Source organism: Bactrocera dorsalis, chromosome 6, assembly GCF_023373825.1.
Source record: "Bactrocera dorsalis isolate Fly_Bdor chromosome 6, ASM2337382v1, whole genome shotgun sequence".
Lineage (NCBI taxonomy): Eukaryota > Metazoa > Arthropoda > Insecta > Diptera > Tephritidae > Bactrocera > Bactrocera dorsalis.
The window spans coordinates 4179317-4197303 of record NC_064308.1 but is presented as its reverse complement, the minus strand read 5'-3'; the positions used below and the strand labels follow the sequence as shown (position 1 = coordinate 4197303).

At 39.1% G+C, this 17987-nt stretch overlaps 3 protein-coding genes across 19 annotated transcripts in view; all 3 read right to left on the bottom strand.

Moving 5' to 3' along the window:
- The window catches only part of LOC125779099 (glutamate receptor ionotropic, kainate 2), a 2985835-nt gene that overhangs the window by 235102 nt on the left and 2732746 nt on the right, over positions 1 to 17987 (bottom strand). The gene's annotated exons all lie outside the window — the stretch shown is intronic.
- Positions 1 to 17987, bottom strand: part of LOC125779129 (uncharacterized) — a 530169-nt gene that overhangs the window by 495798 nt on the left and 16384 nt on the right. The window lies entirely within an intron of this gene.
- LOC125779170 (uncharacterized) lies at positions 1303 to 9840 on the bottom strand. The gene is made up of 2 exons (XM_049459810.1): positions 7496 to 9840; positions 1303 to 2467 (listed from the first exon to the last, which is right to left on the bottom strand). The coding sequence occupies exon 2, from the start codon at positions 2446 to 2448 to the stop codon at positions 1723 to 1725; it is 726 nt and encodes a 241-aa protein (XP_049315767.1). The 5' UTR covers positions 2449 to 2467; positions 7496 to 9840; the 3' UTR covers positions 1303 to 1722.

Sequence of the window (17987 nt, the reverse complement as noted above, 5' to 3'; positions counted from 1 at the left end):
CTGCCTTATTGATTTGTGACGCTGCTGATGCTATTTGAGACGATTATTGTTTTTGTGGAACAATATTTGTAGTTTTTGTGGGCGACATATTAACATGTGTACACAGATACATATGTATGTATATATGTGGGCTTGTGTATGTATTATTTGTGTGGAAATGTCATACACACATATGCATGTATGTTTGTACATATGTATAGAGCAGTGCGCGCACATTGCATTACTGATAAACGATAATATCATGATTTGTATTTGAATTGTACTTACAAGTACATACATATGTATGTGCTGATATGTAGATGCGTATGAAAATTAAAATGAAATGTAATTTACATATAATATTAATGTAATATGTAGCATATCCACATACATACATATTTGTGAATTTATAATATATTATGAAACATATGAAATATTTAAAAAGTAGCTCTTATTTGTACATTAACTACAAACATTACTTTGAAAATAGCATAATTTAATGATAATGTTATAAATTTTGAATTAATTCAGAAAAAATTGCAAAATGATATTCATATCAATTATAATTAGCCGTGTTTTATTTGACCATCACAAGCTAATAGCTAAATCATGGACAAATAAAACGCACTTTGCTTATTTCATATGTTCGCTTAAAAATGAATTGTGTTTGCAATGCGGACAAGAAGAATCAGCTGATATACAATTTAGTTTGAAATTTCAAATTTAACGGGTGATTTTTTTGAGGTTAGGATTTTCATGCATTAGTATTTGACAGATCACGTGGGATTTCAGACATGGTGTCAAAGAGAAAGATGCTCAGTATGCTTTGACATTTCATCATGAATAGACTTACTAACGAGCAACGCTTGCAAATCATTGAATTTTATTACCAAAATCAGTGTTCGGTTCGAAATGTGTTTATCGACAAATTTTGTTCAGCGATGAGGCTCATTTCTGGTTGAATGGCTACGTAAATAAGCAAAATTGCCGCATTTGGGGTGAAGAGCAACCAGAAGCCGTTCAAGAACTGCCCATGCATCCCGAAAAATGCACTGTTTGGTGTGGTTTGTACGCTGGTGGAATCATTGGACCGTATTTTTTCAAAGATGCTGTTGGACGCAACGTTACGGTGAATGGCGATCGCTATCGTTCGATGCTAACAAACTTTTTGTTGCCAAAAATGGAAGAACTGAACTTGGTTGACATGTGGTTTCAACAAGATGGCGCTACATGCCACACAGCTCGCGATTCTATGGCCATTTTGAGGGAAAACTTCGGACACAAAATTGTTTTGGGATGCGTGTTTGTTGAATACTTTTTTGTTTTTAAAGAACATTCACTTTTCACAATTCAACCAATTGCCTGGTACCGGACACTAGAACTTACGGATATTGCGACGAAAAATTTGCGATAAAAAAGGGAAACGCGTGCGTTCTCTATTGCGGTCAAATAACAATTCAGTTCTTTATTTTAGCAACTAAATGACTTAGCCTAAATCTTAAAGCTAACGGGAAAAAACAGTTGGAATGGAAGTATACAGGTATATACAAAAAGAGGTGAGTAGTTCATTTTGTTAACTTATAGTAATAGATTAAGGTAAGTATATATAACATTATTAGGGTAAGTATACAATACTAATTTAATTCAATATTTATAATTTTTTATAATTCATTTCTCTTAATTTTAGATTTAGGTTTAAATTATATTTTGTCGCTTGACGCAACACCGGCCACCTTGACAGGATCAGATTCCTTCAATATCCAGTGGAAGGACAGCCAGTTTGTGGATGGGGCGCTTAATCGTGCCCGTCTTGGTTGCGATATCCGCGACTCGCACCTTGCCGTCTTGCCCTTCGACGGCGGCGACGACGCGTCCGAGTACCCACTGCTGTGGCGGCACGTTGTCCTCGTGGACGAGGACGAGATCGCCTGGCTGCAGGTTGCGTTTGGGGTGCAGCCATTTGTTGCGTTCCTGAAGGCCCGTCATGTAGGTTTTGAACCACTGTCGCCAAAACTGTTGCTTGAGACAGCAAACAAGTTGCCATCTCTCGCAGCAACGAATTGGGTCCGTTGGCACTTGTGCTGGTGGCAGCGCTTGCAGAGGGCAACCGATTAAAAGGTGCGCTGGAGTTAGTGCTTCTCCGTCGTTGGGGTCCTGTCCCAACGGTGCTAGGGGACGAGAGTTCAAAATGGCCTCCACTTCGGCCAGTAGTGTTGATAGCTCCTCCGTCGTGAGTAGAGCGTTGCCGAGTGCGCGGACGAGCAGATGCTTGGCGGACTTCACGGCCGCCTCCCATAATCCGCCGAAGTGCGGCGCCCTGGGTGGTATAAAGCCGAAGCTGAATCCTTCTTCGGCTGCGAACCCCATTAGTTCTGGCGCTTGCGCTAGGAACGCCTCCTTCAGCTCGCGCAGCTTGCGGTCGGCGCCGACAAAGTTGGTTGCGTTGTCGCTGAATACTTTCTGTGGCATCCCTCGGCGACCAATGAACCTTTTAAGGGCGAAAATGAAAGAATTAGTAGACAGGTCCGAGACTAGTTCTAAATGTACTGCTTTTGAAGTGAAGCAAACGAAAACTGCTATATACGTTTTTACGGGTGGTCGACCACGTATTTTTAACGTTGTATATATGGGACCACAAAAGTCTACGCCACATATCAGAAAGGGCCGTAGTGCTCGAAGTCTTTCGACTGGCAAATTTCCCATTATTTGGTTTTGCAACTTCGGCTTGTAATGAAAACAATGTATACAGTTTCTTACGGTTCTACTGCAAGCTTCTCGGGCATTAATTAGCCATATGCGTTCTCGAAGAAGCGCAACCAACGCTTTTGCCCCAGCGTGGTAATTTCGAATGTGCAGGAACCGTAAATACGTTGTAACGAAGTGCGAACTCTTATTTAATAAAAGCGGAAATTTGGCATCGTATGGGAGAGGTGCATTTAATAAGCGACCTCCTACTCGGATTAATTTGAATGACAGCGACATATCCGAGTACTCATGCAAAAACGGGTTGAGTTTTTGCAAGTTTGCGGGTAGCGTCGTGCCTTTCGTCAGTTTTTGGATTTCGCTCGCAAACTCGGAATGTTGAGTCACCTGGACAATTTTCAAGAAACTCAAGTTTAGCTCTTCTGAAGTCAGATCTTGTCCCCTGGAGGATTTTGGTGGTCGTCTGATCCATCGTAATATATATGCGACCACACGAAGCAATTTTTTATGAGAAGAGAATTTTTCAATGAGGTCCAATATTGAATTTTTCTCAGCAGTCGAAATTAATGTAAATGCAGCTTTCTTCTTCTCTAATGCTTCGTCTTCTGGTGAGAGCTGGAAGTGGTTATTAATTGGCCATAATGCAGGGTCTTCTAGGAGGAACTGTGGACCGCCAAACCATATTGAATTATTCAATTCGTCCACGTTACAACCCCGAGACACTTGATCCGCAGGATTTTGTTTCGTTGGCACATGTCGCCACTGTACATTGTCAGTCAATTCTTGGATTTCGGACACTCTATTTGCGACAAAGGTTTGTAATGAAGATGGATGCGTTTTCAACCAGTGCAATACAATTTCAGAGTCTGTCCAAAATGTAATTTTCTCGAATCGTCGACTCAACATTGGTGCAACTCGTGACCATAATTTGGCAAGAAGATGTGCTGCCGAGAGCTCGAGACGCGGAAGAGACTTGGTCTTCAGCGGAGCCACTCTAGACTTTGCAGTAAGCAGCATACATTCGACACCACTAGCAGATTGGCTTCGTATGTATATGCAACATCCGTACGCTCTTATTGAAGCGTCGGAGAAGCCATGGATTTGGCATGTAGCAGTCGACTCTAAGTTTACATACCGAGGAATGCTAATTGACGAGAGCTGCAGTAAGTTGGCTTTGAAATTCTGCCAGCTAGTGTTGAGGCGCAATGGAATCGACTCATCCCAATCTAGTTTTTGAATCCAAAGCTCTTGCAATAAGATTTTTGCTTTGGTAACTAGTGGGGCTAATAATCCAAGAGGATCGAAAAGGCGAGCAGAAACTGACAATATGTTTCGTTTAGTGGCTTGCAGATCATTAAAGTTGGCATCCAAAACAAATCGAAACAAATCCTCTTTCGGCAACCAATGGATTCCTAGTGTTTTAGTAGAATTTTTGTCATTGAAACTTAATGACTTTTCAGTGCAATCACTGTCGAAAAATTTAGGGTGGTTCGAAAACCACTTTGTTAAAGTGAATCCTGCCGAGTTTAATATTTTAATTACTTCACTTCTTATAAGATCTAGAGACTCAAAATTTTCGGACCCTGTTAATAAATCATCAACATAAAAGTCTCTTTTGATGGCCAATGAACCGAGTGGATATTTCATTGTATTGGCATCACTGAGCATTTGCAAACACCGTGTTGCGAGAAATGGAGCAGGCGCAGTGCCGTATGTTACGGTGTTAAGACGAAAAATTTGAATTTGCTCAGAAGGATGTTCTCTCCACACAATAAGTTGACAATTTCTGTCTTCTTCGTGCATAATTATTTGGCGGTACATTTTAGTAATGTCCGCTGTTAGTGCATACTTATGTAAGCGAAACCGAAGAAGAGTTGAGTATAACTCTTCTTGGATGGTTGGACCTACCATCAAAAGTTCATTCAACGCTATTTGAGTTGAAGATCGACACGAAGCATCAAATACAACACGTAATTTGGTTGTTGTGCTCTCGGGCCTTAAAACGCATTGATGCGGAATGAAATAGTGTGGCTCACTCGGGATCTTATTGTTCGTTGGGCTCATGTGACCCAATGCTTTATATTCATTCATAAAGTCCAGATACATTTTACGAAGTTCTGGATCTTTTAATGTCCTTCTCTCCAGGGCCTGAAACCGCCGAACTGCGGTTTCATATGAGTGACCGAGTAACTTACGGTCAGCTTTAAAGGGCATTCCAACTTGAAGCCGTCCTGAAGGCAATACTTGAGTTGTATTTACGAAAAATTTTTCACACTCTTGTTGCTCTGGTGTGAATTTGATGCCATTTGATTCTGAAGGTAATTCTTCTAACGCCCAAAATTTTTGGACCACCGAATTAATTGACGTTAAGTCATCTTCAGATTGGCATAATGTGCTAGTTGCAGAAGGAGGAGGACTTAGATTGCTAGCATATTTGCCAGACACAACCCACCCTAAAAGGGTTTTCTGTAGCGTTGGTTGATTAGGGCCACTTTTAATTTGGCCAACCGCTAACAGATCGAAAAAGGTTTCTGCACCCAATAAGATATCAATCTTTTTTGATTTATGGAATTCTGGATCCGCCAATTTAATATTGTGCGGAATTTTCCAGCCATTAACATTTATGTTATGGTCTGGATGATTAGCCGAAATGCAACGCATTATCCAGAATTCTGCCGAAAATTCGTAATTATTTACCCGCGACTTAACAAACGCGCTTAGTTTTGTCCCCACTTTGGTGTTGGAATTTCCAATTCCTATTATATTCAACGTTTTGTGTTGGCGACGAATCCGCAACTTTTGTGCCAAGTCCTCCGTCATAAAGTTGACTTGGGAGCCTGAGTCCAGTAACGCTCTCGCAGGTAGGTATCCGCCGTAACTGGTCCTCACTTGAATAACAGCTGTCGCCAACATTACCCGATCCGGTATACTCGCTGTATGCATGGCATGTGTGGTTGATGGTTGCGGATGAGATGCAGCGGGGAAGGAAATCGGGTGCTGGTGTAACAATGTGTGATGCGATCGATTGCATACACGACATCGATCCGCTCTACACTTGGACACAGTATGCCCCTTACGCAACCAATTTATGCATAAGGGCACCGATTTCACAAACTCAAACCTCTGTTGTACCGGAAGCGCCTTGAAAGTGGGGCAGGCAGTTAACGGATGTTCCTTTGACTTGCATTTTTGACAAGTTGGCTGCTTTGCCTCTGCAGCAACTAAAGCTGATTTAGTCCTATCCATGTGTGGCTGCTTCATGTGGCTCATGCTGGTTGTGGCTCCGGATTTCGTCCTCGAACAAGATGCTCCTTCCGCTGCTAACTGCTGAAACCTTCTATTTAGAGTTGCTTCGCAATCCTTCCATAATGGTAAGTGATCGTAGTCAAGTTGGTCTTCCCACTTGGATCGGGTGGCAGGGTCAACCTTTGTCATAACTATATGTATTATAATGGCGTTTGTTATTTGCTTCTCATCGCCCAGAGATAGCAAAGAGTCATAAACAGCAGACACTTCATCAATCATTGATCGCAATGAAGGCGCGGATGGCTTTGGGATGGTTGGCAGCTCAAAAAGTTTAGATATTGTATTGAAAAATATCAAGCATTTGTTATCATAGACCTTTTTGAGGCTTGCCAACGCTTTCGGATAATTTTCATCCGACATCTGAAACGCTTTAACTGTTCCCAGAGCCTCTCCAGATAGACAATTTACCAAATGGTTAAATTTTTCTATATCTGGGATATTTGGATCATTATGAACCAAGCTCTCAAACAAACTCATAAAATTTTTAAATTCTGAATATTCTCCCTTGAATTTCGGCAAATTCATTTTAGGGAGCCTTGAGCTGTGAGAAGCTACGAAAGATGTTTCGGCAATTGACGTTCGGTTTTTGGCTAAAATATTTTTAATTATTGATTTCGTTTCAACAATTATGTCCTCTAACTCCCCTCGGGCCATGTCGTCTTCATCAATCTCTTCAATTTTAGATTGGCATTTCATTAGCTTTTCGCTATGTGAATTTAATATGTCGAGCCGACATTCCAATTCAATTGGATCTAACGACATGGTTTTTTCTAAAAGGCCCGTCTTTATTCGCAAAATACTATTTTTTGCCACCGTCCTTTGACGCTTTAATGACTTTAAGTCGATTAACTCCTTACTTGGAGAGAGGTTGGCGATAGTTGGCTTTGGCTTGCTCATTTTGCTTGTTTAAATTAAATTTTCGAAAAAACAAAAAACTACAACGGTTGGCAACAGATATATTAAGAATCGATACCGAAAACGAAAAAAAATATATATATCGATTCCCAAATATACGAAAGCCAAACCAATAGCAATAAGGTTGGCAACAAATATATTTGGAATCGATTGCGAAAACGAGAAAAAATAATATCGATTCCCAAGTATATGAAAGCCAAACCGATGAGTTATGCAAAATGAGCACTAGCACAGTCGAAAATTTAACGCGAAAAAATATTGTCCAAGAATTAAATTTGCGAAAACACGAGATAATATGCGAAAAAACTGAGCGAATTAAAATTTTAAAATTATGCGATTTACAAAAAGGTGGCACCTTAATGCAGGCAAATCCACAATCCCAAAATCCCTTCACATTCACTTCAATATATGTATAGTATATTATACGTATATGTATAATATATAATATATGTAGAAAACGATATATATATATATATATGTGTAAATAGGCGTGTAATGTGAAAAGGGAGAGCCAAAAACTGAAAGTGTGCGTTTGCAGTTTTATTATTATTGCTTTTTGTTTGCACCACTTTCAATAATTCGCACTCGTTACCTGGTGCGTCGGCTGTTTGCCGGCGCTTACGTCCCTCTGGCACAGGATACAGCGGCAGCTCATTCCCACGACGACTTAAGCAGCAGCGGATAGACGGCAGCAACGAAGTGATGGCACCGACGGAGTTATAGCAGCAGCGACGGGATGGCAGCAGCGGAGCGACGACAGCAGCAGCGACGGAGTTACAGCAACAGCCTCGGTGGCGCAGTAGCGAAAACCAACAGCGACGGGATGGTAGCAGCGGAGCGATGATAGCAAAGTGATGGCAGCGAAGTAATACCAGCAGCAACGGGATGGCAGCAACGGTGATGACAGCAACAGTTTTAAGAACAACGGTTTGAGCTTACCGGTTTCTTCACTATGCGGCACTTTAGAAAGGCTATAAAACTGTTTTTTTTTTGTTTAATTATAACGTAATTATCCTTATTAACTTTGGCTTGAGCTTTTATTTGCGCCCACCACTGTACCGCATAAATATTCACCTTGTACTGTACCTTTTCTTCTTATTTTTTCTCACGAACTTCTTTTAGCAATCCACACTATGTATTTACATATTACCGTATGTATATATGTATGTGCACGCTCTCCACAATACTTCCCTTTTTTTTTGCTCTTTTAGGCTGGGGTAAGTATATGTGTAAGTATGTATTTTAGCACTCACTCCACTTTACAATTATGTATGTAGGTATAAAGTTTTTTGTTTCTACAGATTTCACTGAACGCACTGTGTATGTAGATATATGTATATGTATGTTTTTTTTATAGGTTTCCACTGCACGCACTTTGCATATACTCGTATGAATATATATATTTGGATTTTTAATCCTTTTTTTTTTTAAACGTAGTTTTTTGTTTTTTTTTATTTTTTCTTTTGTTCCGATCACTTTCACTTAACCGTGCAAACCGAAAACCGAAAATCGAAAACCGAAAATGATAACCTTGGCAATTGGTTGCGACAGGAATTTAGTTCACTTGTTTATACACTTTTTGTAAGTTAAGTACTAAAAAAATTTTTTAATCACGCATTTGTCCCTGCTCGGGCGCCATGAAATTTCTCAAGCGTTTTTGAGAAATAAACTTGTTTAAATTGTTTTGGGATGCGTGTTTGTTGAATACTTTTTTGTTTTTAAAGAACATTCACTTTTCACAATTCAACCAATTGCCTGGTACCGGACACTAGAACTTACGGATATTGCGACGAAAAATTTGCGATAAAAAAGGGAAACGCGTGCGTTCTCTATTGCGGTCAAATAACAATTCAGTTCTTTATTTTAGCAACTAAATGACTTAGCCTAAATCTTAAAGCTAACGGGAAAAAACAGTTGGAATGGAAGTATACAGGTATGTACAAAAAGAGGTGAGTAGTTCATTTTGTTAACTTATAGTAATAGATTAAGGTAAGTATATATAACATTATTAGGGTAAGTATACAATACTAATTTAATTCAATATTTATAATTTTTTATAATTCATTTCTCTTAATTTTAGATTTAGGTTTAAATTATATTTTGTCGCTTGACGCAACAACGGGGAAAAGCTAAATAATTTAAAATAACAGTCTTCCGCTTTTTATTGGCAGATTTAACATTAGTCACATCTTTTAGTTAAAAACAGGTAAGGAAGCACTAATTACCGAAGTAACCTAACATTTTACACAATTCGCAAAGATCAAAACTTCACATCTGGTATTAATCAAATGAGTTAAGCCTCCACCCACTTTACCCGGGAAAACCTGGCCATTCTAATAAAACACGGCTCAAATCACTACAGCTAATGACACCATAACCCAACACCAACAAACTCACCACACCTGTACAACAAAAAGTATGGATAACGGGAAAGCAGACAAAATTCGTTATACGAAGTTCGCACATCGCCTTTCGATTCAACGTCATATATCATATAATACGACAAGAACGAGCGGTAAATCTAGAGGACTCGTCCACGCTGTACTGTGGCTGACACAATAATAATACTACTACTATGCTACAAGTATATCATCTAAATGATTTCTAAATATAAGTTATTAATGGAATATAGCATTTTTGTGAAGCAACTTGTGTTAGTTTACAAAAAAAGGATCCTAAAGCATTTCGTGTGTTAATAAAGCAAAGCATTTTGAAGGAAAACACTGTTGAAAACACTAGAGAAATCAACTGTTGAAAAGAAATTTGCTAAGTTGGAAAGCGGCGAAATGAGCACCGAGGACAATCAGCAATTCGCTGTTTTTGTTAGAATATGAACTTGTGGGACACCCACTTTACACAGAGCTTTCACCTCATTTGGAATAAAGCCATTCCTCTTTCCCTATACCATGAAGATTTTTACTGTCTTTGGAATACCTAAATTCATACACTATATTTTTAACTATTTATTTGTATAACAATTAATATATTACAGAATGTACATATACACAACTTTCACAGCTTTCTTGTCATTAGACAGTAAAAACATGTTTTCTCTAGATGTTACTCTTGAAAGAGCGACATACAGTTGTGAAAAGCAGTTGATTCAGGTTTCTTAATAAAATAAAAGGACAACCTAAAGGACAACATTTTGTGAGGAGGGAGTCCAGACGGTTTAGAAATTCTGTACGAAAATTAACAGCTTCTTCCAAATCGAGAATCGTCGGTGCATCAGTATTTGAAAGAATCAAGTTATTTACCTTACCTACTTGTTCCTTAGTTGGTGACTGAATTGCTCTTTCTTCAAACCAAGATATTGTCTTATAACTTATGTTATTAATATCAGGGTAGAGATTGTTGACTAACTCTTTGATGGTGTTTATCAAAACACGAAGCTTTTCTAAATTAATCCTTCCTTCACTTTTTGTTTACTCTCCATTGCCAACTTTTAGCAGCATCTCTGAAAACAGCCTCTTCTCACGTGAAGATGACGAAATGCTCACATTAGTTCTTCTTCTTCTTTTCTGGCGTAGACACCGCATACGTGACTATAGCCGAGTTAACAACAGCGCGTCAATCGTTTCTTTTTTTTCGCTACGTGGCGCAACTTGGATATTCCAAGCGAAGCCAGGTCCTTCACCACTTGGTCCTTCCAACGGAGTGGAGGTCTTCCTCTTCCTCTGCTTCCCCCGGCGGGTACTGTGTCGAACACTTTCAGAGCTGGAGTGTTTTCGTCCATCCGGACAACATGACCTAACCCGCGTAGCCGCTGTCTTTTAATTCGCTGAACTATGTCAATGTCGTCGTATATCTCGTACAGTTCATCGTTCCATCGAATGCGATATTCGCCGTGGCCAATGCACCAAGGACCATAAATCTTTCGCAGAACTTTTCTCTCGAAAACTCGCAACGTCGACTCATTATTTGTTGTCATCGTCCACGCCTCTGCACCATATAGCAGGACGGGAATTATGAGTGACTTATAGAGCTTGGTTTTTGTTCGTCGAGAGGACTTTGCTTCTCAGTTGCCTACTCAGTCGGAAGTAGCACCTGTTGGCAAGAGTTATCCTGCGTTGGACTTCTAGGCTGACATTGTTGGTTGTGCTTACGCTGGTTCCAAGATAGACGAAATTATCTACGTCTTCAAAGTTATGACTGTCAACAGTGACGTGAGTGTCAAGTCGCGTGTGCGACGACTGTTTGTTTGATAACGGGAGATAATTCATCTTGCCCTCGCTCACTGCCAGACCCATCTCCCTTGCTTTCGTTTGGTATCGAACTGCTCGGAGAGGTCCTTCCCGATCCTGACGGAGCTTTGGGTGTTGATCAATGTCAGTTTACACAGCCTTATTAGTTTTGCGGGGATACCAAATTCAGACATCGCGGCATAGAAGCAGCTCCTTCGTGCTGTCGAAAGCAGCTTTGAAATCGACGAAGGGGTTATGTGTGTCGATTCTCCTTTCACGGGTCTTTTCCAAGATTTGGCGCATAGTGAATATCTGGTCGGTTGTTGATTTGCCAGGACTAAAGCCACACTGATAAGGTGCAATTAGTTTGTTGACGGTGGGTTTTAATCTTTCACACAATACGCTCGATAGAACTTTGTACGCGATGTTGAGGAGGCATATCCCACGTTAGTGGGCAAACTTTCGTCCGACTATATTTTACAAAGAAGTTGATGTATGCTCCCTATCAGTTCTTCGCCGCCGTGTTTGAATAGCTCTGCCGGCAATCCATGGCCCCCGACGCTTTGTTATTCTTCAGGCGGGTAATTGCTATTCGAACTTCTTCATGGTCTGGTAATCGAATGGGGAATCGGGTTAGCCTTCTCCTGGCGTTGTAGATTCACTACCATTCAGCAGGCTGGAGAAGTGTTCCCTCCAAAATTTAAGTATGCTCTGGGCATCGGTCACTACATCAACTTTTGGGGGTTCTAAAAGAGTATGCTCCGGTCTTGAAACCTTCTGTAAGCCGCCGCATTTTTTCGTAGAATTTTCGAGCATTACCCCTGTCGACCAGCTTATCAAGCTCTTCGTACTCACGCATTTCGATCTCTTTCTTTTTCAGTCTATAAATGCGTCTTGTTTCCCCCTTAAATTTTTGGTATCTATCCCATCCCGCTCATGTTGTGGTCGATCGTAGCAGTGGGAGGTAGGCAGTCTGTTTTCTCTCCGCTGCGAGACGGCATTCCTCGTCGTACCAGCTCTTCTTTTGCACTTCCCGAAAACCAATGGTTGCGGTTGCAGCTCTACGTAAGGAGTTTGAAATTCCGTTGCACAGTTCCCTTATACCGAGTTGTTGACGAGTGCTCTCAGAGAGCAGGAGTGCAAGCCTGATTGCAGCTTCTCGACGTCGAACCTTCTTTGTGTTTGTTGACGTGCGCTTTTTGCTGCACAGAGGCGGGTGCGAATTTTGGCTGCAACAATATAGTGGTCCAAGTCGATGTTAGGACCTCGGAGCGTATGCACGTCTGGAACACTGGAGACGTGTCTTTCGTCTATTACAGCATGGTCGGTATGGTTGGTGGCTGTTCGATCCGGAGACAGCCAGGTTGCCTGATGTATTGTCTTGTGCTGGAATCTAGTACCACAGACAACCATATTTCGGACCCCGCCGAAGTCGATCAGCCTCAACCCATTTAGGAATATTTCGTCGTTGAGGCTGACCGACCGTAGTGCCAAAGATACCTTCTTTGCCCACACTTGCGTTAAAGTCGCCAAGCACGATTTTGACACCGTGGCGGGGGCAGCTCTCATAGGCGCGCTCCAAGCGCTCACAGAAGGCATCTTTGGTTCCATCGTCCTTGTGTGAGCGTGTGAGCAAATCAGCAATATGTTGAAGAACCTCGCTTTGATGCGGATTGTGGCTAGACGTTCAATCACCGGAATGAATGATAGTACTCGGCGATGGAGTCTCTCCCACCACGAATCTCACACCAAACTTACGCTCCTTTATATGGCCACTGTAGTAACTGCCACAAGGACCTACTTGTCTCAGTCCTTGTCCCGTCCATCGCATTTCTTGGACGGCGGTGTTGTCAGCCTTTATTTTCGTGAGGACATCAATCAGCTGGGCAGCGGCACCTTCGCAATTAAGGACCGGTTGGATCTTTTTAAGGAATCATTTATTTCGTCAACACGCATTCCTTGAGTCACAACTGGTAGGATTTGACGGAAATCTCCTAAGAACACAATTGTACAGCCAGCCGTTTGTGAATTTTCGTTGCACAAATCCCGCATTGTCCTATCCAGTGCTTTCACAGACGACTTGTTTGATATGGTAGCTTCGCCCCAGACTATTATTGAGCAGCCACGTATCAATTTTTCTGTATTACTTTGTTTAGTAACACTGCACACGCTGCTATTATCATCGGTGGCGATTTTCAGTGGGAGGTTGAAAGTAGAGTGCGCGGGTCGGCGGTCGGACAATAGCTAACGCAATTTTTTCGGTAGATCTGACTTTTTTTTAAAAGCAGATTGATTTAAAACGTTTGTCCTGTCCCTTCTGGGACATCAATGAAAAACAATTTTCCTTCATTGATATCAATAGTAGTTCATACATGACACTGTTTTACGCAGAGGTGTACCGTCGATCGGGTCAACTTGAGAAATATTAATGGCATAACCATTTTCTCCATTTTCTTCTGTCAAATTGTTTTTCACCACTGCTACTTCGCTCTCGGAAAGCGCATTGTATCATCTTCTGTGTTCTCCAACAAGAATTTTACTTGCATGGATAACGACATTAAAATCAGGAGTATCTGCTGAAACACTCTCAATCGCAATTTTGAAAGACTGTATGTAGCAATTATGAGAATATCTTGGAGAGCTCTAATCAAATATCTATCAATTGGCTCTGCAACACTTGAACATCGCGTAAATGGTTGTGTATCTGGATCTGCAATAAAATATATTTGCACAAATTTGTGATCATCGGGTCGAAGTGGTAGTAAGCTCCCAGCTAAGTGGTATACTTTACCTTGAATTTTAAATGTGAATTGAATTTGTAAATGTGGCATTAAGCCACACCCAACGACTTGCTTACTCTTAAAAGAGGTCATTTGAAATGCGTTATTATAACGGCGTATGTTGCGCATGAATTGTTTGGATTTTTTATCACCCTTAAGAAGAGAGTAAAGTGGTTCAGGTGGAGAAAAAATTTCTTCTAATTTGGCTTTTTTTTGTAAGCAACACATTCCTTTCGATTCGTCCTTGAATTTCAATCCCAATGTTCTCAATCTACACTGACATAATACCTATTGATACTATATGCTCTACTGAGGATTCTCTCTCTCTCTCTCAGCTCTATGTCTATCCCGAGCCTGACTGAGGTGAGCCTCATGTTCCGTTGACCTTTCTTCATCTCTAGTTGACCGTACTCTTTTGGCATTCACTGTACTACGTCTTCCAACCATGACTTTGTAATTTCTGCATAAATTTCAATATTATTAGTATGTATCAGCGTAAAAAATATCTGAATATCAATAGACAAAACAAACAAAATATTTTTGTTTCTGAATTAAATATTATTATTAAATTTTTGTGTCAATTCATTTAATAATAACAAAAAACAGCAAGACCAGCAAAAAAACAACAAACACATACGAAAACCATATGAAAATTTTAATTAGCTCTACTCTCATACGTATATCGCCCTCAAGCAATAGCGTAGCTTTTCAAACGCTTTATTTTTTTTAAATCTCTTAGGGTTCAGCCTGCGTTTGCAATGTAAGGGAAGAAAATGTAATTATTTGCGATAACAGTGTTTCTCCACTATTTAATGGATGTTTTTCTGCATATGTATAAACCTTCCTCTTTAATCAATCCGTCTATTAAAAAAAAAAACCGCATCAGAATCCTTTGTGTAATTTTAAAGGTTTAAGCATACAAAGGTACATTGGGACAGAAAAATCGACTTCGTTTAAATTATATATTGATATACCTACAAGATGCGTTCCAAAGTAAACAGGACTTAAAAAAAACATAACAAATGGTTTTATTTATTTTATTCAAAATAGTCTCCTTCTGCTTCAATACAGCTTTTTGCACGGTCCAAAAGCATGTCGAACGAGTGTTTAACTCGTTGGCCGGTATGGCCGTCAGATTGCTGGTGCAAGCCTTTTGAATGGCCTCTACGTCTACATAACGTAAAGTATAAAATGTCTATCAGAGGATCGGAATCAAAGCTATATACTTTTTCATATATAACTAGCGGGCCAGTACGTATAAAGTGCAATAATAATAAAATTTTATTTTAACATCAAATTCATTTATTCAAACCATATTTTACTACGTGCTAGATATTTTGAAACTTAATTGAATTGATCAAAGAAAAATTGGCAACAACTTTTTTACAGCCAACAGAAACATGTTGCAATGTATAATAATTTTTGTAGTACGAAATGTCATTTGAAATGTCGAATTGTATTGCTAATAACTCAAACAACGCTTCGACGTTTAAGATGTCCCAAGAATTAATGAATACAATAGTTCGCGTGGAGTTTTTAATGCTGGCAATCCCACTTTGCCATTAGCACAACACATCCCGGGCGCATCACCTTGAAAGTCAGCCGGACCACAATGTGAACAATTTGCGGGCATCAATCCAATATGTACGTACATACTATATTCTATTTCACTGTTGTAATTAAGGGGCCAGTAGGGTAATCTGGCCTCTTTTTTTACATTTTTTTCATAGAAATTTTATTCTACAATAAAAATTTTTTCACATATCATGAGGTATACCGTGAAGTGTATAAACAAATTTTTTTGGAATTTTTGATGACATCTGTCGGAGAAATGGCTGAGTGAATGAAATGCGTGTTTTCACTGGCGGACACGATTTCTCATGTTTGGATCATTTGAAACACAAAAACCCAATGTATTCTTAAAAAGTGCGGGAATGGTTATCGCCCCTACTAAAATCATGAAAAATGTTGATAAATAAAAAAATTAATTATCGTTTTTTTTCCCCCAATGTTTTTCTTACATAAATTTTGTCATAACATTGTCAATAAATTATAAAAAATATAGGAACGATGGCCAGGCGTTTTGTGAACATTTAAAAAAAATTTAAGCAAATTGGTTGATTAGTTCGTCCGCCAGTTTAAAAAAGTGTGTTTTGAGAAAAACGCGTTTACAGTTTGAGGTGTGCACTCCGAGCGCTCCAAACCCTTACCTCTTAACCCTTAATAGCCTGCTTTACGAAAGTGTTTTATTTTTAATATTACTGTTTGCTTGAGGGTCTAGGTGAAGGGAAAAATAGCTAAGAAAAATCACAGTATTTATTTTACATATTTATTTAGAAAAAAGACAGGTATCAACTTTGATACTTCAGGCATTAACGCCATAAAGAAATCAGGGCCCGAATCGCGGCAGTCGTGAGCGAGCAAGTAATCGTATCGAGTGAAATTTCGTAACGTGTCGAATGTGCGGATCATCGCATTCGATACGAAACGAATAGGAATTGTATGAAATAACTTCCATGGTGTAGCTCTAAATGAAATTTTCGAATACATTGAAATACGAAACAAAACAAAATAAAAAAGTATTTTAATTGGAATTGAACGTAAATATTCAATATACGTTTACACAATATGTGTAAAGTGTATATAAATTTACTAAATTTAGCTTTGCATTCAATAAAATGAACCCTAACGTGTTTTTTTATACAAGTTCATCTGATTCATATGAAAAACATCACAAAATGGCCATAAGGTTCAGGATTTGTGATAAAAGTAATCCCATGGCTTTTCCTTAAGCAGTGTAAGAAAATTTTTAATTATACCGTTTAACTTAGTATAGATCTTATTATTTTAAATCATTTACAGATTCAGGAAGCGGTTTAGATTGACAAAAAACGCATTTACTTTCATCGGATCGGAAATAAAATTTAACGGGCATTTATCAACCGCAGCACCACCAACGCTTCAATCAGCCGGTGGGCCGGTGGAAAATTCTCAGTAATGATAAAAGAAGTCGTTAAAGTCCTGAAAAGGTGGCAAAGTGCGGCAATATTGTATGTGCAGCGTTGCATAATATTTGCATACAGTTTAAAAATCCAACATGTTGCAAATATTTTGTAAATGAAAACAATAATACAGAAATAGATACGAGAAGTGAGACTCAATTAACCAAATTGGTCATAAAATTAAAGATCATTATTTGATTTGTGTTTATTTCTGAACTTTTCTCTTTAAAATATCAAGCTCATGAGTTTTAATCTGCAACTCTACAGCTTTATTCTCCTCTTCTTTTATTTGCATCGATCTCTTCTTTAAAGCAATTCGTTTCTCAAGATTTTTACTTCTACTGCAACATCTGTCCCCGTTGCTTGAAGGAGTTGCTCTTCTGCTACAGTTAAAAGCTTTTCCTCGTTCTGACCACCACCAGTCCTTTCTTACGATGCTTTGTTGAGTGAAATTTTCTTTTTTATATTGTGCTTTTGATCAGCAAATACCTATTTTTATATTTTATTATTATTTTAATCCTCTATTATTTTATTTATTTAATTAATATTATTTATTGATCTTACTTCTCTTCAAAATTTAGCATCTTTCATCGGTGGCCCGGCAGAGTTAAATTTTAGAGTCAATGCCATCCTATAGGTTATTTAATGCAACCTTGCCTTGCCCACAATTAGGCAAAATATTATTTGCTAAGATCTGATGCTGTAGCATAAAATTACTCATCTCATTTTTTGACGCATATTTATTTTGCTTACATTTGTCCTTAAATCATTAGTTATAATTATAATACATGTTAAATAAACTCAATAAAAGAAAAATAACTTACATTTTACGTCCGATTATTTTTAACTGATATATTTAAAACTTTTTTTTTAATTTGTACTCTAACGTTTCTCAAATAGCTAACGAGTGAGATTTCGATTCAGAGAAAGTCCAACAACGGACAAGCGTGTGAACTGTCAAAAGCTAACAAAATGCGATGAGTGCATTTCACCACAGCTAGCTAAGAAGGAGAAACTTTAAGTGGCGCGTGAACAGAGCTGAGCATTCAATGAAAATTATGCTCAGAAATATATGTACATTCTTATTACAGACTAGGGTGGGTCGATTCCGGACATTT

Coding starts and splice junctions, on each gene's coding strand:
- LOC125779170 (XM_049459810.1), bottom strand. CDS start 2,448: ATGCCACAGAAAGTATTCAGCGACAACGCAACCAACTTTGTCGGCGCC.